General features: G+C 38.1%; 2 protein-coding genes across 2 annotated transcripts in view; one reads left to right on the top strand and one right to left on the bottom strand.

Moving 5' to 3' along the window:
- The window catches only part of USP44 (ubiquitin specific peptidase 44), a 31,932-nt gene extending 22,752 nt beyond the window's left edge, over positions 1–9,180 (top strand). The window contains exons 5-6 of the mRNA XM_006888565.1: positions 3,221–3,426; positions 8,981–9,180. Of these exons, the coding sequence (XP_006888627.1) occupies positions 3,221–3,426; positions 8,981–9,180 (406 nt within the window). The remainder of the gene's footprint in view (positions 1–3,220; positions 3,427–8,980) is intronic.
- A 3,837-nt stretch (positions 9,181–13,017) lies between these two features.
- The window catches only part of METAP2 (methionyl aminopeptidase 2), a 36,930-nt gene continuing 25,884 nt past the window's right edge, over positions 13,018–24,063 (bottom strand). Inside the window, exons 9-11 of the mRNA XM_006888489.1 lie at positions 14,646–14,749; positions 14,239–14,354; positions 13,018–13,270 (exon numbers count right to left, since the gene is read on the bottom strand). Of these exons, the coding sequence (XP_006888551.1) occupies positions 13,018–13,270; positions 14,239–14,354; positions 14,646–14,749 (473 nt within the window). The remainder of the gene's footprint in view (positions 13,271–14,238; positions 14,355–14,645; positions 14,750–24,063) is intronic.

The following is a 24,063-nucleotide window of genomic DNA, read 5'->3' as shown; positions in this document are numbered from 1 at the left end:
TTAAATTTTGCTATTTTGACTGGGGTGAGATGATATCTCATAGTTGTTTTAATTTGCATCTCTCTTAGAGCTAGGGATTTTGAACATTTTTTCATGTGCTTGTTAGCCATCTGAATGTCGCCTTTGGTGAATACTTTATATTTTTTGTGTATTGAAGACTAACCATTCAGTTCATATTGGTAGGACATGAACTTCCTTTTTTTCTTTTCAGGGGCATTTTTGTGTCAGTTTACTTCCTGCCAGAGGTTGAAGGGAGGATTGCCAGGAGATAGCTTCTCTGATGGTGTCTTCTTATTGTTAGCTACTTTGAATACAAATAGAAGTCTTGTCTGTTGACATATCCTTGATATTTCTTTGTCTGTTTTTTTATATGTGTATTTATGACTTTCAGGCAGGACCCAGCCCACTTTTAAATACAAAGGCCTGCCCACCAGATTCTGATTGCTTAAAAAAGAAACTGCCAGCCCACAGCATGGCCAGTCAGCTTACACTTGCTTGTTAACAAAATAAAAAACACCCAAACAGTTTACACTCAACTTTCAAGTAAATCAAAACATCTTACCCTCCAGAATCCAACTGCTCCAAGCTGGAGACTCTCAGGCAGGACCCAGTTGACTTTTAAATACAACTGTGCTCATGTGGAAACTATACCTGGACCAGAAGGCTGTTGTGTGAGCAGAGCAAGGGAGCACTGCATGGTATAAAATTGAGAAGGGAGTGAGTCAGAGTTGTATCCTAACTCCATACCTATTCAATCTGTATGCTGAGCAAATTATCTGATAAGCTGGACTCTGAAGAGGAGTGTGGTATCAGGATTAGAGGGAGACCCATCAGTATCCTACTTCATACGGATGATACAACCGTACTTGCTGAAAGTGAAGGATTAGAGGGAGACCCATCAGTATCCTACTTCATAGAGATGATACAACTGTACTTGCTGAAAGTGAGGAGGGCTTGAAGCGCTTGTTGCAGAAGATCAAGGAATGCAGCCTTTAGTATGGATTGCATCTCAGTGTCAAGAAAACAAAAATTCTTACCACTAAACAGATAGGCAACATGCTGGATGGAGAGGAGATTGAAACTGAACAGCTTCATCTTGCTTGGATCCACAGTTAAAACCCTTGGTATAAGCAGTCAGGAAATAAGGAGACACTGCATTGGGTAAATCCCCAGTTAGGGATGAGGAGTAGTGATGTCAGTTTGAGAACTGAGGTGCATCTAATTCAGGCCATAGTCCTTCTGATCACTTGCTGTGCATCTGAGCTTGAAAATGAGTAAGTCTGACAGAAAAATAATTGATGCCTTTTAGCTGGAGAAGAGCACTACACATCTCATGGTCTACAAAGAGAGAATGTCTTAGAGAGGGTGCAGCCGGAGTGTTCTTTGGAAGCAAGTATGACGAGACTTCACCTCACATACTTTGGGCATGATGCCAGGAGGGGCTGTTTCTCAGACATTATGCTGGGGAGAGTGGAGGGTAGGTGAAGGAGAGGAAGACTCTAAAGCTGGTGAATTTACACGGTGACTACCACAGTGGGCTCTTGTGTGTCAGGAAGTGTGAAGATGGCAGGAAGTGTGAAGATGGCACAGGAGAGCACAGGGTTTTGATCTTTTGTTCATGGGGTCTCTATGAGTCATACTAGGCACTTGTGGCACCTAGCAATAGTAATATGTATTTATACTTCTCCTTTAAAATGTGTGTTAAATAGTGAATTTTAACAAAATTAATTTTATTAAGTAATATTATTTTGAAGTATAAAATAAAGCTGCATAAGCTATATGGAATAGCTTATACAAAACAGAAATATTTAGAATTCAGGTTTTATTACCTTTGAAAAAGAGGAAAATTGGAAAATGGAGAGGCACATCTTGGCTTTTGAAGACATAGGAGACATGGAAAATGTCTAGTTCTGTAGGAGTTCTTTTGTGTGCCTTCCCATATATTCACTTCTCTAAGTAGTCAAAACTATAAATTTTTTTAAAAGTTTATTTATTTTTATTTTATTATTTGTGTGTGTGTATCGTTAAATCAGATCTGACTGATAAAGGAGGAGATGGGCCCTCCTTCTCCAGCAGAGCATCTGCTGGATTCGAACCTCATACCTCTGGAATTATAGTGCAGCTTCTTGCCACTAGGCCACCAGAGCTCCCAGAAACTATAAATTTTAAGTATAGTATTTTATTCATTCTTGTAATTTTATCCTTCAACATAAAAAAGCTGAGTCCCAAACCTGTCAAAAGAATGAGTAAATATTTTTTTAGTTAGATGGTTTACAAATAACTTGTTAACATAGTAATTTAAGGTTTGAATATGACATAAAAGACATGGTAGGTGAAATATTAGGAGCTTCTCAAGTTAAATGATTCTACTATTTTCTGGCCTCGTTTTTTATTTTTGCTAAAGCCATAAGTGTATTGGAGACAGGATTCTTTTAAATACACTTAATGCCATGGGGAAAGCATGAGAAGATTTCTGGTTTATCCTATGACATAATTTATAAGACTCCCCTTTAGTTCCAAAATACTTTATATAATACCAATTCCATTTTTTCTTCTCAAAAACCAGTTCGTGTTTCTCCTTTTCCGACTGGCTTTCTTGTTAATCTGAACCTCATGTTTGTATACTTTTTAATATTATCCTATTTTTATCTGTCAGTCGTTTTGTCTCTGACTACCACATGGTGGATTATAAATCTCTTGAAAAAACTACCATATGTTAGTTCCCCTGTAGCACCAGTTCATAAATGTATGATAAAAACAATGTTTGCTGTGCTTTGTTCTATTAATGGGAAACATGAACTAGCAGATTGAGGAAAAAATACTACATTGAGTTCTGTCACTAACGGGTATTATGCTGCCTTATAAAGTGAAGGGTCACAGGTCTGTATTTTACTAGTCTAAAAAGCTCTAAAGTGTTCTGAGGATTAAGGGGTGTGCCTGGTTTGGTTTCTCCACACCAGGCCAATAAAGATTGTTTCCTAAGAACAAATTCTACCTTCAGAGTTGCCTTCGCATGCTATCACAAAACAGAAAGTAGCTACCAATTTTCTTTGTAAGCTTTTGCTCAAATGACAAATAATTTTCTGAAAGTTTTTATCTTTACATTATTATATGATCATGTTATGTTCTGAGGCTTTCTATTACCAGGCTGTTTAGACTAAGTACATAATTATTTTCCCTGGATTTTGTTGCCAGTGTCATCCTGATTTTTTTCCCACAGGTGGTCGGGACGAAATAACCGAGAAAAGATTGGTGTTCATGTTGGCTTTGAGGAAATTTTAAACATGGAGCCCTATTGCTGCAAGGAGACTCTTAAATCCCTCAGACCAGAATGTTTTATCTACGATTTATCTGCTGTTGTCATGCACCATGGCAAAGGATTTGGCTCTGGACACTACACTGCCTACTGCTATAATTCTGAAGGAGGTATATATGGATGGGGAAAAACTATTTCCTCCTGGTTTCAACTTGGAAGCTGGTATTCAGGCTTAGTGTTTTCTGAAATTCCAGTCAATTTTCTGAAGCAGAGCTTTTCACTATTTTCTAGATTGTCTTCAGCCTGTCTGCTTTTGCTTCATTGTTCTTATAAAAAAACTAAACGAGAGGGTTTGTACCAAAAAAACCCCATTTAATTTGCATTAGTTTTGATAATTTAAGGACTTTGTTGTTAAGCACAGTCCACTTGACCACAATTCATAGAGACCATATGATTTAGCAGATCTGAACCCTGGCCATCCTCAGGGTCTCTCATGTGTTTGAACCCGCTGTTAAAGTTGCTGTGTTAGTCCATCTTGTTGATATTTAAAGTCTTACTCTCTTTCTCTGACCTACCAGCTTTTTCAGCATCATGTCTTTTCCCAAGGACTAAGCCACTCCTGACCAAGATAACCCAAAGTTTGTGAGATGGAGTTTCACCATCCTTGCCACTGAAGAGCACCCTGGATGCACCTGCTCCAAGAGACTTAAATTTTTTGGGCAGTCCATAGAATATTTAGTACTCTTCTCTAGCAGCAAACCTTAGAAGGATTCTTTTTTCATCCTTATGTATAGTCCAATTTTCAGAAATAAAAGAAGAAATTGAAAATACTATGACTTGTATTAGGCTCATCATAGTGGTTAAACTGACATCCATGCTCTTGGAGAGATCCATGACTAATGTCAGTGCAGCACATCTTTTGATTATGAATCCAAGTGAAAGTAAGTCATTGACAACTTCAGTCTTTTCTCCATCTATGATTATGTGGTCTGTTGGTCCAGTAGTATTTTTCTTCTTGTTGTGATAATCTATAATGAAGGGCATATTAAGTGCTTTGAGTCCTCGTCATTTTCTGCAGATTGTGTCATCTGCATAACACAGGTTGTTGATGAATCTTTCTCTAGTCCTGATGTTGTATGTTCTTCATAGAATCCAGCTTTTCCAGTGATTTGCTCTGCATACAGATAAGGGAAACCCTGTACACCTTTCCTGATTTTATACCATGCAGTGTTCCCTTGATCTGTTTGCACTTTTCCCTGGTCTAGGTGTAGGTTTCATATGAGCATAATTAAGTGTTCTGGGATTCTCATTCTTTTTTTTTTCTTCTTCTTTTTTTAATTTTAATAGACATTTACAGGAGTTTTGGATTTCCATTCATTCATTGCCACACTTTTCTCCCTGCCCACCCCTCCCCACCAGTTCGCTCCCCTCTCCAAAAAGAAAAAGAAAAAAAAATTCCTTCATTAGTATACAATCCCCCCATCCCTTTCCCCCCACCCCAAGTACACTTCTCTATGCAACCTTAATTCTGGATTCCTGTGCTAACCATATGGGATTCTTATTCTTTTAAGTATTATCCATAATTTGTAAGGATCCACACAGTCAGATGGCTTTGAGTGTTCAGTAAAGCACAAACAGTTCTTCTGATATTCTCTACTTTCAGCTAAGATCCATCATTCATCAGCAATGATATTTCTCATCTCATATCTACTTCTGAATCTGACTTGGATTTTTGAAAATTTGCTGTCCATGTACTTACTGTTATAACTGTTCCTGAATCATCTTCAGTAAAATTTTACATGCAAAGGGTTGCTGTGAGTCACAGGCAACTCAGTGGCACATAACAGCAACAAAAATATTGTAAGATAATTTCCACATTCTGTTAGGTCACCTTTTTTTGAAATGGGAATGTGAATCTCTTACATTCAGTCTTTGAAATTTCTTGGCATAGATTAATGAGCATGTCCAAGGCTATTTCTAGAACCATGTAAATTAGTATTCCCTCAATTCCTGGGGCCTTATTTTTTCACCATTACCTTCATTGAAGTTTGAACTTCTTTATCATTGATTCTTTTGGTATGTTGTTATGTTCCGTCGAGTCACTTGTGACTCATAGCGACCCTATGTACAACAGCTTTAAACTCTGTTCTGTCCTGTGCCAGTCTCATTGTCTCCGACACACTCATCCCGATTACCCCAGTCACCGAATCAATCCACCTCCCAGAGGGCCTTCCCCTCCTGAGCCTGCCCTCCACCCTCCCAAGCATGATGTCCCTCTCCAAGGACCAGTCTCTCCTTACAACATGACCAAAGTATGTCAGACAAAGCCTCAGAATCCTTGCCTCCAAGGAGCAGCCCAGCTTAACCCTCTCCAAGATGAATCTGTTCTCTTAGCAGTCTATGGCACTCTAAGCACTCTTCTCCAACACCAAAGCTCAAAAGCGTCAATTCTTCTCTCCACCCTGTTCATTGTCAAGCTCCCTGATGCATAACAAGTGATTGCGAAGACCATGGCCTGTACCAGACGCACCTTAGTCTCCAGAGACACACCGTTGCTTTTTAGTACTTTAAAGAGGTCCCTAACAGCAGACTTTCCCATTGCAATACGTCTTTTTGGTATAGTGACTCTGTGTATTCCGTATGTCTTTGTTTCCTGCACTAGTCACTATTTTGCCCATAGAATCCCGTATTGGTAATCAAGACTTGAATTTTTCAGTTCTTTTACCTTGAATAAAGTTGAGTGTATTCTTCTTTGAATTTTACAATTCCAACACTGTCCACATTAACATTATACTGATACTTTCCTGCCCTTATAAAGTTGCAACTTTCCTCCCTCTTCCTACTGCAAGTTTCAGTCTTTTCTGACACTCATTTTGATTTTTTCTTTCTCCTCTCTTTGTAATGTTTGCTTTCTTCATATCCTTGATACCATCCCACAACTCAACTGGTCTTTTGATCATTAATATTTAGTGCATCATGAGATTTTTTTAAAATTCAGTAGATAGACACAAGGTCATATTTTCGTTCTCTTGAACTTTTTTCATATCCTTCAGCTTAAATTTGAACTTGGAAATGATTAATTGATGGCCTACTGTCAAAATAATGTATTGTTGATCTTGAGCTTCTCCATCAGTTCTTTCCCCAGATACAGTCAGTCTGATTGCTGTGTAGTCTCCCAGGTGAGACCTGTATGTGTCATCACCGTGTGTGTGTGTGTGTGTGTGTGTGTGTGTGTGTGTGTATAAATTCATTGTTTATTTTCTTCCCTCCCCCAGTCCACTAACCAATAATGCACCTCTTGTTCCAGGTTGTCATATATATGCCTAGTCATATATTCCTATCAGCATTTCTTCCCCTCAACTATTTCAGTGCAGTGTCTATTATCCATCCACTCTTTTCCTTTTCATCCCCTAATCCTCCTGTCTGTCCTATTTTATAATAGCGGTGTATTTACCACTTCTTGGCCTTTTGGCTAAGATCAAGTGTAATAGCAGTGTATTTGCCCCTTTATGACTGAGATACTTCATTCAGCATACCTTCCAGGCTTACCACGTTATGTAATGTTTTTCACGTTGTTTTTTGAATTGTGCGACATTAAACATGTTGTGCATTCATAAGCTGAGTTGCAGCTCTGATTTTTTTTTGTGTGTGTGTACCGTCAAATCGGATCTGACTGGTACAGGAGGAGATGGCCCCTCCTTCTCCGGCAGTATCTGGTGGATTCTAACCGCGTATCTCTGGGATTGCAGTGCAGCTTCTTGCCACTAGGCCACCAGAGTTCCCCTTGCTCTGATTTCTTGAGGATATATTCCCTGTAGTGGAATTGCTGGGTCAAATGTTAATTCTGTTTCCAACTTTTGAAAAAGCGCCAGACTGCCTTCCGTAGTGCTTGTAGTATTTTATGTTCTCACCAGGAGTGAATAAGAGTTCCAATGTCTCTACAGCCTCACCAGCATTTGTTGTTTGCTGCCCTGTTGAACTTTGCTGTTATTGCTGGGATGAGATGGTATCTCATTGTTTTGAAATGTGTGTTTTTCAAGAGGTATGTGCTATCAAGGTATAGGGATAGATAAAAAATCTAACATAATGGTATTTTAAAGGCACACTTTAAGAACAGTTCCTATGTTTACTACTTGATTTCATTTGATTTTGTTGACAGCACTCTTAAGGGAAATGTGGATTTATAAGATAACCTGGAACAAACCTTTGAGTTTACAGTTGATCATATAAAATCACTTCCATTTACTTATTGCTTCATTGACCTCTTAGAACAGTGTTCACAGCAAGCAAGCACAGATAGCAACATCTTTGCAGTTTTCACTTTTAAGTTCCCCTTTCATTACCTTATGAAGAAGAATGAAACATCCCTTCCCCCTGCTCCTTAACACATAAGGCACAGAAACATTGTGGATAAAAAAGAAAAATACTAACACTAAACTGCATGCTATGCAGCTAAGAGCTGGACAGTAAATAGGGTTGACAGAAGACACCTTTGAGCTTTGGGGTTGGAGACTACCACCAAACATCGCGTGGACAGCCCAAAGAAAAATTACGTCTTGGAGAGGATGCAGCGAGAATGTTCTTTGGAAGGAAGGAAAATGAGCCTTTTCTTCAGGCTTGTTGCTGGGAAGGACATGCTGCTTGAATGGTGGAGGGTCAGTGAAGGATAAGGTGACCCTCCACCAGGTACAAGGATTGACATGGTGACTGCTGCGGTGGGCTCTAGTGTGTCAGGAAGTGTGAGGATGACACAGGATAGGACAGGGTTCAGACTCATTGTTCATACATAGGGTCCACTCTGAGTCATACTCAAAGGCATCTAACGTTTATGATTGGTAGCACAAACATTAACTGGTAAACCAGGAATTAAAGAGAGTATCAGTTTAATCAGTCACTCAATAACGTGAAACTACTTCTAAAATAGAGGTACGTAATTTTGTAGTAATATACTTCCCAGTCTTTATTTTTCATTGACAGTAAATGAACTTGCTTTCCCTACAGAAGGTTATTAATCTCTGAAACTTCATTTTCTTCAGGACACATTAACACGTTGCCGCAAATGACGGCAAAATGTGTTTCTAAGCATGGTCGTTACTTTTTTTTAAGTGTGCATCAATGTGTTAATGATATTTTTAATGCAACATATGGGTTTTTTACAGCATAGTCTGTCTATATTCTCCCATTTCTTCAGTATACTGTCAGATCTTGTTGATGCCATTTACTCACAGCTATTCTGTGAACAACAGAACACACTCTGCCCAATCCTGGACCAGCCTCATGGTCCACCTTGCTTAAGCCCATTGTTGCAGTCACTGTATAGAAACCTACCTGGCTGAGTTTGCTGCTTCTTCACTGACCCTCTGGGTTCCTGATAACTTTCCTAAAGTATACAACATCCTTTTCTCTTAAGTCTGCCCTACAAAGATAGGTATGTTTATTTTCTTGTCTGTGGTATATTCTGTATTTTTGCTAACATAATTTAAAAGTATCAAGTTGTCTTCAGTTTTCCTTAGTCATCATGCAACGTGCATATGAAGGTGTTGAAAATACCAGGGTTTGAGTCAGGTAACCCTTAATCTTTAAATTGACATCCCTGGGCTTTAGCATGAGACTAATCCAGTGAAAAAATGCTATTTGAATTTTTGACTCCTGCTTCCACCTGGGTATTGATTTTATGTTTCTGATTTCCATTAAGAAACACCTGTATTTTTTTCTTCTCTTTAGGGTTCTGGGTACACTGCAATGATTCCAAGTTAAGTATGTGTACCATGGATGAAGTATGCAAGGCCCAAGCTTATATCCTGTTTTATACCCAGCGAATTACTGAGAATGGACATTCTAAAATCTTGCCTCCAGAGCTCCTACCTGGTAGCCAACATCCCAGTAAAGAAGCTGATGACTGTAATAATGAAACCTCTAGCTGATTCCAAGACATTTGGCTTCCTTTTTGTGATTTGTATGCATACTTGTTAAAGGATCTGATTTACATTTTTAATTACATTGTTTTTTTTAACTTAGGAATCAGTGCACACTATGTTTCTGTATTTTGTATCTATTATACAGCAAAGCTCTTTTTTTACAGAGACAATTAAAATTGGTAATAACTGTTTATTAATACGAGGTAACCCAAACTTTCCAAAGTACTTGGGAATTTTAAACTCGAAAAAATACCTCAGACTGGTGTTACCTCTCTTGATATTTTTGATGTCTTAACTGACTCAGATCATAAATTTTTGCAATTTTCTACCAAAGTTCAGATTGCATCATTTTATATACATATTACTTTTTAACTATTTTCTATACAGATTTTTAATAAAAAATGAGACATATTCTTCACTAATACGATCTTACCAAAAGAAAAATGGGTATTTCAGGCTACTTGTTTATTAAACTCACCTGTGCCCCCTTGCAGGGAGTTGAACCACTACATTCAAAGTATATCAGGATTATCACCTAATTCTTGAGAATCCCTCAGGCTTTCTGTCTCAAGACTCAGAACAGATATTACTTTGACTAATGGAATTAATTTTTAAAAAAATATCAATAATTGTTATTTATTTGGCACAAATATCCAAATGAGAATGGCAACTTTATAAAAAAGGCATCTCTAAGTCAACTTTGGTACTATGGACAAGACACAGAATGATGGCTGGAGGTTATGATTTGTCTGGCAGTATCATAAAAATATTTACTTTGGTATGAACTCATTTTATTTATGATTCACTCTTTTAAAGACACTGTACTGTATTTTAACTTGAGGTTTATAGTTAATACAGATAAATTAAGAAAATTGCATAGGGCAGAGAATCACTCAAAATTGACAACTGGGTAACATCTAGTATTTCATGTTCACAGAATATAGTTGATTCCTTACTGCTAGGAAAATGCAAATACTAGGAGGTATAAGTTGCTCACAAACTCATCCACCAGGCCTCCACATAACTTGGAAAAATTCTATGAAACTAACCCTAACTTCTTTAACATCCAGAAAGGGGAGGCAGCTATCCTCTGTAGATACAGATAACTTATGAAACGGCTCAGTATTAACTAGATCATTTATAACTTTCAGCTGGCAAATGTTTCTTTAAATTTCTGAAAATTAATGGAGGCAGCTGATAATGAAGTGCAATGAGAACATGTAACTGTACAGACAAATCATTTGTGCCAAAAATGCAGTTTGAGTATAAAATGGCTTTGGTTTACAATCATTTTTATAAAAACAGCTATGCAAGTTGTTACCTCAATTGTTACATAATTATACCTCATTAAAGATTTATATGGACAGTACAACTGAGTCTATTATTTTTCCCCCGACAGGGACAGTTGTTTTGTGTGTTTTTTTTTAAACTTTGCACCCCCCCCCCACCCCCCCCCCCCCCCATTTTGGCCTGTGAAAATTGAGACCCTCTACTCCTTAGACTTATCTCAGTAGCTTACAGGAGGCATGTGCCACGGTAAAAATAAAAAATTATACATTGATGATACCACAGTGCACACTTGCTCTGATAGGTAAGAGGTTGTGTCCAATTGGCTAGGTTTATTATTTTCAGTGGTTTAGCTGTTAAGTAATAGGTTCTCCCCCATTTCTGCACAACTCTTAAATGCACATTAATGGCTTGATCCTTGGAATCCAAGCACATGGAGGAGTGGATGTACTACTTTTTCTTACCACTTAGTCATTGAACTCTGGTGGCCTACAGGTAGGAAGTTGCACTGCCAAACCATTAAGATACAAGTTTTGAATCTACAAGCTGCTCTGCAAGATAATTTAATGCCTCTGAAAACCTGGAGAGTTGGCTGTGGGTCATATGGGTTATAACAACAATCACTAACAGTCAAAAGAAATGTTGAGCAGTTGTATAATGGTATAGCAGTGTGTATTTGAATGTATAAATCCATAGGAAAGAAAGTGACTTAAAATCCCTTTAATCTTGCTAAGGTGATCTAACAAAAAACAACATGCTTTGGTTGTAAAATAATTTACTAAAGGCACTATTAAACATCAAACTAGTAGTTTGTAACCAATAAAGGGTACATTATTGTAAACATGTCAAAATTATTTCAAGATATACATGGCCAGTAAGTAAACAATACAGTTTTCTCTTAAGTGACAGCTTTCCTATTTACAAGATTGTGTCCCTTACAGCCAGTCCAGGGGTATGCGTTGATACTAACGCTTCCAGCAGTTCTGTATCATAAGTGCTGAAAAGTCTTATGAAGTGCCAAAATTCTGACTCAGGATCAATTTTAAATTTCAAGGCTTAGAAATCAAGATACGTACTTTATAGTTGTCATCAAAAAAGGTATGGACTTGAAGGAATTAGCTGAAGGGCCCAAGCCCTGTAACATGTCCAGCCATGAATTTTAATTCTATCACTAGCACAAAATTATAGAACATGGAGAAATAATTGGAAGGTAGCTATTGAACATTATTAGCACCATACTGAACATGGCTCATATGGCTAGAAACTAGATTGTATTTATCCCACAAGAAAACATTCATACATAGCTCCAATGCTGAAAGAGCAGCTTTTTAATGTAATAAATGACCTAGGTACAGAAGCCATAAATTTTTCTTACTGTGAGAAACACTGTTAATAAAATACAAACTAAACAGCATCCCAGAGGCAATAAAATCATTTTGTGCTGAAGCATACAAATTAAGGCTTTTACCTTGGTACACAAGAGTTTTGAAATTACATTGGAACACTCTCAACAAATCATTTGCAGGTAGGAATTCAAGCAATTCTAAAGATTGATAGTGGGGCTTGGTTTTAACAATACATAATTACATTCTAGTAATGCTCACAACTGCTAGATCTCCCTAACCTTACTTCCTGAACTGCTACCCAGATCTAGAATCTAAGCCAGCTCATTTATCAAAATATGTAATTCCAGTTCAGCTTTATTCTAACTAGAACAAGATCCAAACATGAGCAGTTTCCCTGATATTTTTTTTCCCTGTTGAGGGTTTAAATGTCCTTTTGGTCTTCTAATTAGTAAAAACTAACACTGGATAAAGAATCTAAACATTCTTATTTTACTAATCAAAGTTTCATGTTAGTAAAATGTTCCTATTTAAATTCATGCTTTCAAACATTGGGCCTTGTTGATACGAATAGGATTGACACATGCTAATAAAAATATTCCTAAAGAAAATAACTCTGGTTTACGCATCTGTAGTTTTTGTTTTAGCCATCACGTCACTAAGTATTAGTGTAGAGAAATCTACAATCCAGACAGTAGGCTCTCAATCTCCTTACATTAAGTTTGGCTATCCAAAATTATAACCACAGACATTGAAGTGTAGCTCTCAGATCTGAAAATGTCTTTATTTTTTTTTTTTTAGAAAATGGATTTCAGGAAGGTTAAAAAGCAATACCAGAGGGTATATAGGTGCAGAATTGGTTGTAGTCATTCAAAGCATCAAAGTAGGAATATGGTAATATAAATACCTGAAAAGCATCTTTTAAGTGTCCAAAACAAAATGTGCAACTCATTCCAAACTAATTTGAGCTCTAGCATTTTCCTAGATGGGGGAGATAAACAGTTAACATTTCTGAAAATCTTGAGAACTTTTTCCTCAGTTAATTACATTAGAAGGTTCACCTGTGATCAAATTTCTTTTAGAAACATGGATAAAAGTATTACGTAAGTCCACTGTTAACAACAAACAATATGTTGCACATTAAATCTGGTATAATGTAATCCAACAAAGCTTAAAAATAAAGGTCAACGTTGAGGTGGCTTTTGAACTAAGTTTAATAATCATCTCCTCTGCTGACAACTTCTTTACATGTTGGACGCAACAGTATGGTATGTTCAAATTGTGCTGTGTATGATCCTTTAATGTCACATAATGGTGGATATGGGTCTATAATGCCCAAGTCACACAGATTCTTCAGAGCCATCAAGTATTTACTTTCTCCCAAGCGATCCAACCATCTGCGGCAGAAGGCGAGGGTACCAAAGTTTTCATTGATGACATTTAACAAGTGTTTTGATCTTGGAAGCCTAGGAGGAGAAATTCCAAGATTAATAGTTGGCCAAATTTACTAATCCAAAGATTTACTTTATTGTAAAAAAAAAAATCAAACCTTAGCTTTGAATTCACTATAATCAAGATTGAGACAACTTCCCCCCCATTCAATAAAAAAAGCAAAATGTATCTTATGTAATTATAGTTGTTACTTAAACAGATCAACTGGAGGTCATCTTATGTTTGTTCTGTGCACAGACATTCCTCATATAATGCAGGTTAAGTTCTAAATCATTGCAATGAAGTAAAGCCCTAGTGGCAGAGTGTGTAATGTATCAGGCTGCTAATTGAAAGTTGAGCACTTTAAATCTATAGTTGGCTCATGGGGGAGCACAATGTGTTCTCTCCTTTAAAGATAACAAACTTGGAAATCTGTTGGCTTGAGTGAGAAATGACTCAGTGACAGTGACACAATGTCTGAAATATTAGAAGAGAATTATCAAAATGCAAAAAAAGAGCATACGCTTCTGGACAAAATGGCAGGGATAGACTTGCTTAATGTACAGTGGTTGTCATAAACCTTTATTAAATAATAAGTTACCTACAAAATCTAGTAAAAAGGTGTGCAAGTATGTGCATTTATGTGTTAAACTTCCAGTGCACACATGTATGGGGTCAGTGGGAATGAGTTTCTTTTCCTGTCCACCAACTTAAATGCAGTAACATTAATGTGAATATTAAGCATAAAAATCTGAAAATAGTAGGAAAGTAATAATCCTTGAAATTATTATTAGCAGCTGGATCTGTGAGGAGTATTACCCTATCTGATTTTCACTTCAGTGTAAAGTTTTGAAAAGCCAATTTTGTTTCTGTATTACAGAAACCACAGGACTTAATATAAAGCACAACTATACATCTATGAATATAATCAAACTGAAAGTGTGGCACCTTTTAACTAAATGCTGAGAAACCTAAAAATCACATTGAAATCCAAGTCTCTCACCTTATTGGTACATGTCCAACATCAAAATTTTTCATGTAATGGGAGCATTCCATATCGTCATGGACCACACCTTTTCCTGTACTACCAAAGGTTTCAATAGCATACACTTCTCCTTCCTTCCGAAAATATCAAGGAGAAAAAAAAAATCATTACAATTTTCAATTCAAGTCCCCTGGCATTCCATTGTTTTTGCTTTTAACACCATGATCACTTTTTTTTTTATAGATAGTAAGTAGACAATATAACTTCCACAGCTTGGGCCCTGATACAATTTGTACACTAAAAACCCAATTCCTGCCTAACTTTGCTCAACATCATTTTCTATTTTAAACATAATAATCATTAAGTTTGGGGAATAAGATCAAAGTGCTTTCTAGTCACACACATACACATAGTGGCATACACACCTCCATTCTTGTTGCCTCTCCTCCTTTCACAATGGGCACTGTTTTGCCAGCATGTATTCTATATGGCCCAATTGAATGTCCATTTAGATTACGGATTGGTTTCACTGTTAATAATAAATAAGAAAATTACAGCATTTTTGGAAGAACATTTTTGGCTTTCTCTTACAGAGTTCATGCATTTATTTAAAAACAAGATAAGTAGCTACCAAATAATACTATCAAGTAGTAAATATAAATTGGAAATCTAGGTCACTGACTAGAATACAGAAAGATACTTAATGCAAAGTTATCAGTAAAAATCACGAGTAGAAAAAAAATAATTTCAGGACAGGACACTTGAGGGTCCTGTAAGGAGATAATTTCCAAAATTAAACATGTATTGTTAATAAGACTGCCATGACAAAATGCCATGGGAACAATTACAAAACACCCTTGTCTCTCTTCTTATGATTTGGAATTGCTCTTAGAAACTTGGGCCAGAATCTATTTCACCGTTACTCCAATGTTGTTGTTATGTGCCGAGTCACTTACGACTCATAGCGACCCTATGTACAACAGCTCTAAACTCTGCTCTGTCCTGTGCCAATTGCACTGTCTCCAGTACACCCATCCCGATTACCCCTAAACTCTGCTCTGTCCTGTGCCAATCGCACTGTCTCCAGTACACCCATCCCGATTACCCCAGTCACTGAATACTATGTCTAAACTTGATGCTTTTACCCTTGAAAATCAAGAGTGGCAGAGAAATACTAGGATGGATAAGTGTGATGATGACCATGATGAATACCACTTGAATGGGGCAGACATAGGAAGACCTGAAATAGCAAATATTTTCTGCAGTCACAGTAAATGTAAAAATGAGGATGCTGTGTATATATGGTAGGTGTATGGTGTCTCCATCTGTCAAATGATCTGAGATCACCAGCAGAATAATAAAAGCGGATTTACTCATACAAAGGAACACTGTTCAACATAAGTATGAAATTTTTAGTTGAACTGGGACACAAACTGCAATAAAAACCTTAATATTAGCAAAAGTGGAACACTTATACAATCTGCAATCTTACTTACAAAAAGTTCTAAAACACAGATTATTATTTAGGGAGCCCTTATGGCGTAGTGGTAGTGGTTGATTGCTGTCGAGTCGAGCACGACTCATAGTGACCCTATGAACAAAAGGCCTGAAGCATTTCTATAACTTGAGATTTATCAAAGTCATAGATTTTCAAGGGGCATGTTGTTTAGGAGTGGATGCCACTCCTGCTTCCAAATCTGTCTTAAACTGGGAGTTCCACCAAACACTGTCCACCCATGGGTAACCGGTATGGCATCTGACACCCCAATGCATCACAGCAACCCCAGGTTAACTCAGTACGGTGTATTGACAGAAGAGTGCTGGTACACTTAGAAGAATGTTCCTCCAAAATATAACAGCCAGCTTTTGAATACAAAAGCCCTCCACACGGTCTTGTTGACTCTCTACATAAGGCTTAAACAACCAATATAGTATGTTATTGTTGTTATGTGCTGTTGAATCGCCTTGCGATGTATAGTAAACCTATGTACAGCAGCTCTGAACCCTTCTCTGTCCTGAGCCAATCTCACTAATTCCCCTTCTGTGGCTTAGTGGTACAAAATTAAAATAATATGAAGGTATACGGTTTGAATGCACCAGCTGCTCCATGGGGGGGAATTATGGGGAATCTCCTGCCTCTGAAAACCCAATGGAGTGTCAGCTATGGGTCAGTTCTTGATGGTAAACAACAATAACTATTATTTAGACATGTATAATTAGTAGTAAAAATATAAAGAAAAGCAAATGCAAATACTAGGTAAAATAGTAGTTTCCTAGAGGAGTGTATGGAAACCATGAAGGGGTGTATAAGAGATTAGGGTTTTCTTAGAAGGATGGCAATACTCTATTTTTTGAGAGGTGAGGTCATATTTTTTTAAAATGTTTTTTGTTTTGGTTTGTATCTTTTCAGAGTGATAGTTCACAATTTTTTTTAAAAAAGGTTTTTTTTAAAAAACAGTAGCCATTACAGCACTACTCACCAATGCCAAATGGCAGAAATAACCTAGAAGCCCTGGTGATACAAAGGTTAAGCAATCAACAGCTAACCAGAAGATGAGAAGTCTGAATTCACCAGTCACTTTGGGGGAGAAACAGGGCAGTCTGTTTCTGTAAAGACAACACTGAAAACCCTGAGATAGTTCTATGTTCTCCAGGGTTGTTATGAATCAGAACTTTCTTGGCAGCTGGTTTGGTGATTTATATTATAAACAAACTTAATGACCAGGAAACAATAAACAAATGTAGTATACATTCAATGGAAGACTACTTAATCTAAAGAGAAAGTGCTAACAAGTATTTGACAGATAAGCCTTGAAAATATCAAGGTGAGTGGACTTGTCCTAAAAGAACAACTATGATATGACCTCACATACATGAAGTATCTGGAATAGGCACATTTACCCATGGTTACTAAAGCAGGAGAAAGGAGAATGGGAGTACTGTTTAGGAGAGCCGTGAGTTTGTTAAGTGATGGGAAAATTTTAGAAACATACTGGTTAAGAGTTAAAGAACATGATGAATTGATCTCATTGACTATACATGTAAAAAAGGTTGAAATGTCCTGTGGCTTTTTTATATATACCAACTACTCCCTGGAAGAAGGAAAGTCTCCCCTGTGGTCTACATCCTCTAAAAATCCACTGGAGGCTCAGTTATGAGTGGATTCTGACTCATAATTTTGCCAGTAGGGCAATAGGGGAGAAACCCTAGTCCTAAGATTTTAGTGTCCTTAGAAAAAGTACTTGACTTTGTGGATCTTAACAAATTATGAGTAACATTGAGAGTGGGAATCTTAGAACACTTAACTCTCAAATACACTCATGCAAAACTCATACACAGACCAAGAAGCAGCTGTCCAAACAGAACAAGGGAACACTGCAGTTAAAAATCAAGAGATGTGTGTGTCAGGCTTGTATTCTTTCTCCATACCTATTCAATCTATATGCTGAACAAATCTATTCAAGAAGCTAGACTATATGAAGAAGATTAGAGAAATACTCATTAAAAACTTTTCCTATGCAAATGATAACTTTTCCTGTGAGTGAAGAGAATTTGAAGCACTGACTGCATAAGATAAAAAACTATAGTCTTTGAAATGGGTTGCATCTCAGTAACGAAAACAAAAATCCTCATCAGTGGAATAACAGGCAACATCATGATAGATGTAAAAAAAGACAGAAATTTTTGGATCCATAATAAACAACTTTGGCAATAGTAGGGAAGAAATCAAGATTGATGTCAACTATTTCATTTTACTTGGATCCACAATCAAAATCTATGGCAGCAACAGTCAAAATATTAAAAGACATGCTGCACTATGAAAATCTGTTATCAAGCAATTCTTCAAAATGCTGAAGAAGAGCAAAGATGTCATATTTAAAGATTTAAGGGCACTTGATCCAAGACACAGGACTTTCAGTTACTTACCTATGCAAGCCAAACCTGGGAAAAGAATAATGATGACAAGAGAATCAATGTTTTTGAGTTGTGCTGTTGGCAAGCAAAACATGACTACTAAAAACACCAACTCTGTCTTGGAGGAAGTGTGGCTACAGTGCTCCTTAAAGGCTACTTCGTCTCATTTACTTTGGGCATGTCAGGAACAGCAAGTATGTGGAAAAGACATCATGATGGGAAAGGCAGAGTCAGGGAGGCAGAAAATGCTCAACAAAGTGGATGGACACAGTGACTAATAATGGGCTTGAGCATGATGGGAACTGTGAGGTGGTGCAGGAGAGGGTAAGGGTCAACTGTGTTTCTCACAGGGTTGTTATTAACTGTCATCTATTCGATGGCATACAACTACAAATGCCAGTAAAAACAATTTTTCTTAGAGTAGAATAAAGTAGTAAAAAACTGTTTTGTCGTTTTGGGTTTGTTTTCTTCCTTAATACATAGCAATGAAGTAAAGGCAAATATATAAAAAAATTTCAAATGCTGGAGAGATTCCAAGATGATGGCGGAGACAGCACAGTCAGCTGAGGGAGCAGCGGACCACATAGAGGAGGGCCACCATGGCCTTCTACAGACCTCTGTTTATTGATAACTGAACAGTTAAAACAGTTGATGACTGGTCTTCGGTGCGGTTTGAGGCCCAACAGCAGGAGATCAAGGATTCCCAGGGAGGAATGGGTGAGTTCCACAGCTCCCAGCCCCCTGCTGCTGAACCCAAGAAGGCAAGCAGCTTTAACCCAAGACTACCAGTAAGGTGATAAAGTGTGCTCCCTTTCCCCTTCACATCAACGCCCCTGTTCAGCATGAAGAAGCCAGAGAGTCTGCGCCCAATTCCCAAATGAGAAACCCACAAGTTAACCACTGCCCTGGAACATCTGGTCCCCACTGGATCCTTTTCATTTTCCTTCACCTGCTCCCCCCACCAACCAAATTGTGCAGCCTTGCAACTGCATCCCTGAAATTATCATCCCTGTCCACCCTCACCCCTCTGCTCCCAACCCTCACCTCCTTGTATCCCCAACATGTTTTTCCCCAATAAAATAAAATAAAAAAATAAAATAAAATATTCAAGTGCTGGTAACTTTCTAATTTCTGTAGGATCCCTATCAAGGTATTTAAACTAATTCTCTTAAGGACCACTTCTGCTCTGTGGTTTTGGAAAGGCTCTTTGAAGCTAAGCCTAGGGGCCATTTCTTCACCTTGTAGCATCATGATTTGCCTAAACATTTGCTGCTAATGAAACCAATGAAGGGCCCTGATCAATAAGCAACTCCTTAAAAGTGTAGTGCTAAAAATAATAAAATGTAAAATGCTGCACTGGTTTTGTGTAAGAAGAAAGAAGGCAGATACTAATGATTACAGGCTGAAATGATTTAGTAATTAAACAATGGTTTTGCTTTTCCTGATCAAGTGTTCTGGGATTCTCTTCATGTTAGCCACAATTCGTTGTGATCTACAGAAATGCTTTTGTATAGTTAATAAAGCAGATATTCCTGCGGTATCCTCCTTTCAACCAATATCCATCTGACATTGGCAATGATGTCCCTAGTACCATGGCATCTTAATATTTAAAAAAAAAACACCAATTCTTACCACCATGCCAATTGGCAGCATCAAGATAGACGGTAAGAGACTGAGGTTGTTAACAGTTTCATCTTGCTTAGATAGATCCACAATCAACATTCTTGACACCAGAAGTCAGGAAATCAAGAGATGAGTTGCACCTGCCCTGGGAAAAATCTGTTGCCAGGGGCCTCTACAAAGTGCTGAAAAGCATAGATATCAGTCTGGAGACTGAGGTGTGCCTGGTCTTCATAACTACTTTCTATGCTTCAGAGAGCTAGACAATGACTAAGGATGACAGGAGAAGAATCAATACCTTTGAGTTGGGCTGCTAGGAAAGAGTACTTGAACATATCATTGACAGGTAAAAGAAAAACAGATCTGTCCTGGAAAGGATGAAACTAGGTTGCTTCTCAGAGGCAAGCATTTTGTAACTCTATTTCAGATAGAAGATGCTGCCCTGGATGTGCTCACCAAGTTGTGCCAAGAAATCTGGAGAACAACCACTTGGCCAACTGACTGGAAGAGATCTATATTTGTTCCCATTCCAAAGAAAGGTGACCAAATGAGTGTGGAAACTACAGAACAGTGTCATTGATTTCACATGCAAGCAAGATTCTACTGAAGATTATCCAAAAACGATTAGAACAGCATATTAGCAGAGACCTGCCGGAAGTCCAGGCTGGGTTTAGAAGGGGTCGTGGTACTAGGGATACTGTTGTTGATGTTAGATGGATCTTGGCTGAAAGCAGAGAATACCAGAAGAATGTCTATCTGTGTTTCATTGATTATGCAAAGGCATTTGACTGTGTGGATCATAACAAACTGTGGCTGACTCTGAGAAGAATGGGAATCTCAGAACATTTAATTGTGCTAATGCGAAACCTGTACTTGGACCAAGAGGCAGTAGTCAGAACAGAGCAGGGTAACACTGCATGGTTCAAAATTGGGAAGGGTGTACGCCAGGGATGCATCCTGTCTCCATACCTTTTCAACATGTATGCAGAGCAGATTATCCGAGAAGCTGGGCTCTATGAGGAGAATTGTGGCATCAGGACTGGTGGAAGATCTATTAACAATCTGCGTTATGCAGATGACACAACCCTGCTCGCTGAAACTGAGGAGGACCTCATGCACTTGCTGCGAAGGGCCAAGGACTGCAGCCTTCAGTATGGACTGAGGTTCAATGTCAAGAAGACAAAGATTCTCACCACTGGACCAATTGGCAGTGTCAGGATGGATGGCAAAGAGATTGAGATTGTTCACAGCTTCAGTTTGCTCGGCTCCAGTCAACACTCTTGGCACCAGCAGCCAGGAAATCAAAAGGCGTATCGCGATGGGAAAGTCTGCTGTTAGGGACCTCTCTAAAGTAGGAGCAATGGTGTCTCTCTGGAGACTAAGGTGCGCCTGATACAGGCCATGGTCTTTGCAATTGCTTGTTATGTATCAGAGAGTTGGACAATGACTAGGGAGGACAGAAGGAGAGTGGATGCTTTTGAGCTGTGGTGCTGGAGAAGAGTACTGAATGTACCATGGACTGCCAGGAAAACAAACAGATTCATCTTGGAGAGGATTAAACCAAGCTACTCCCTGGAGGCAAGGATTCTGGGGCTTCGTCTGACATACTTTGGACACGTTGCAAGGAAGGGTGGGTCCTTAGAGAGGGACATCATGCTTGGGAGGGTGGAGGGACAGCGCAGGAGGGGAAGACCCTCTGTGAGGTGGATTGATTCAGTGACTGGGGTACTTGGGATGGGTGTGTCAGAGGCAATGAGATTGGCACAGGATAAGAGCACAGTTTAGGGCTGTTGTACATAGGGTCACTATGAGTCGCAAACGACTCGACGGCACATAACAACAACAACATACAAAACCTGTACCTAGATCATGAGGTTGTTATACAGTGTGGTTTACTATTGGGAGAAGTGTACATCAAAGTTGCATCTTTCTCCATACCTATTCAATCTATATGTTCAGCAAATTATTCAAGAAGCTGGAGTCTATGAGGAAGAATGTGGCCTCAGGATCCAAAGAATATGCATCAACAATCTGTGTGATGTATGATTCAACCTTGCTTACTGAAAAGTGAGGAGGACTTGAAACACTGCAGATCAAAGACTGCAGCCTTCAATATGGATTGCATCTCAACATTCTTTCATCACTAGATTGGTAAGTAACATCATATAGTTGGAAAAAAGACTGACACTGTCCACAACTTCATCTTATTGGATACCTAATCAATGTGCTTGGTACCAGCAAGTCGGGACCTCTCCAAAGCACTGGGAAGCAATGATGTAAGTTTGAAGACTAACATGGGCCTAATTAAGGTCATAATCTTTTATTTTTTTAAAAAATTAATAAATATTTTAATTGTGATTTTAATGAAAGTTTACAGGAAAGTTAGATTTTCATTCATTCATTCACTGTTGCACAATTCCTCCCTCCTTCAATTAATTTTCTTTTCTTTTTTAAATATTTTTTCATTGCTGCACAATTTCCTCCCCGCTCTTACTACTCCCCAATGATCTTTTCAATTATTTTCTATGCATCTGAGAGCTGGACAATGAATAAGGATGACAGAAGAACTGACACCTTTGAACTGTGGAGAAGAGCACTGTTCATCCCACGCACTTGCAAAAGAATAAACGGGTACGCTTTGGAAAGTGTAGCCAGAATGTGCCATGAAGGCAATGATGATGAAGCTTCATGTCACATACTTTGGTCATGTTGCTAGGACAGACTACTCCTTGGAAAGAGACATTATTCCTTATCTGTTTCAATGCAGTGTACATTCGTTATCCCCTCTTTTCTTAGTTTTCCCCCAACTGCCATGTCAATCCTGTTTTATAACAGTGGCATTATGCAGTACTTATCCTCTTGTGACTGAGATATTTCACTCAGCATAATGTCCTCTAGGGTCACTTATTTTGTATATTTCATGAGTTCCTTGTTTTTCAGTGTTGCACAGTATTCCACTGTGTAAATATACCAGAGCTTCTCTATCCATTTTTTGGCTGATGAGCACTTGGATTGTTTCCATCTCTTTGCCATTGTGAACAATGCAGCAATAAACATGGGTGTGCATATATCTGTTGGGGTGGCAGTCTGATTTCTTTAGGGCATATTCCCAGTAGTGGAATTGTTGGGTCAAATGGTATTTCTGTTTCCAACTTTCTGATAAAGTGCCATACTGCCTTCCATAGTGGCTGCACCATTTTACACTGCCATCAACAGTGAATAAAGGTTCCAGTGTCTTCACAACCTCTCCAGTACTTTTTGTTTGCTGCTCTGCTGAATTTTGCTATTGTTAGTAGGAGGGTAAGATGACATCTCATGGTTATTTTGTAAAAGTATTATTTATTTTAATTTTTTTATTATTTTGTGTGTGTGTGTACTCTCAATAAGATCTGACTGGTACAGGAGGAGATTGTCCCTCCTTCTTCAGTAAAGCATCTGGTGGATTCGAACCATGGACCTCTGGGATTGCAGTGTATAAAAGAATTTTTAAAATAAAAACAAACAATAGTAATACTTAAGCTAAAAATTGAGAAAGGAAAATTAAAGCTGTTGACAAAAGTTCTAGGCAAAGAAAAAAAAAAAAAATCAAAGAACTTATGTACTGTCAGGATGGAACCAACTCATAGGGGACCTTCCAGCAAGTTTTCAGAGGCAGTAAATAATATGGGAGGAGATTTTCTCCCATGATGCAGCAGGTAGATTCAAATGGCATGCCCCTGGATTGGACACGCAATTCCTTTCCACTAATCCAATAGAGCTCATGAAAAGAATACAGAAAACAAACCTTGATATAAAAAGTAAATGTAATAGAAATAATGATAGAAAGAAAAGAAATTAAAAGAATAGTAAAGAATAGATAGTAAAGAAATTAGAAGAATTGTTTTCAATACAACTGTGGTATGTTTCAGTATCTGGACATAGCAAGGCTTATGGAGATAAAACTGTCAAAGTGCAAGGGACTGGTGATGCCTAGGTTACAACTGAATTGTTCACATAAATACTGAAGCTACCCAGCATGCCAACAGAAGTTATAAGGGTAGCAGGAGTTAAAGTAAAGGAGAAGAATGGACTTTAGAAATGATGATCACAAGGACAGACAGTGTCACATATCAGAAAACTACTTTCAAACATAGTGAAAGCACAGTGGTCTATCAAAATGGCAAGAGGGAATGATAAGTGACATCTGTTAACTGAGAGGCAAGAAAGCCACATAAGAATCTCCACTATTATTCAGGGTGGGGGTGGAGGGATGCGGGGGGGATTGTATACCAATGAAAGCGTTTTTATTTTGTTTTTCAAGGAGAAGAG

Source organism: Elephantulus edwardii, unplaced genomic scaffold (genome assembly GCF_000299155.1).
Source record: "Elephantulus edwardii isolate Elephantulus edwardi_28Jun2011 unplaced genomic scaffold, EleEdw1.0 scaffold00068, whole genome shotgun sequence".
Lineage (NCBI taxonomy): Eukaryota > Metazoa > Chordata > Mammalia > Macroscelidea > Macroscelididae > Elephantulus > Elephantulus edwardii.
This window is presented reverse-complemented; position numbering and strand designations above follow the sequence as displayed.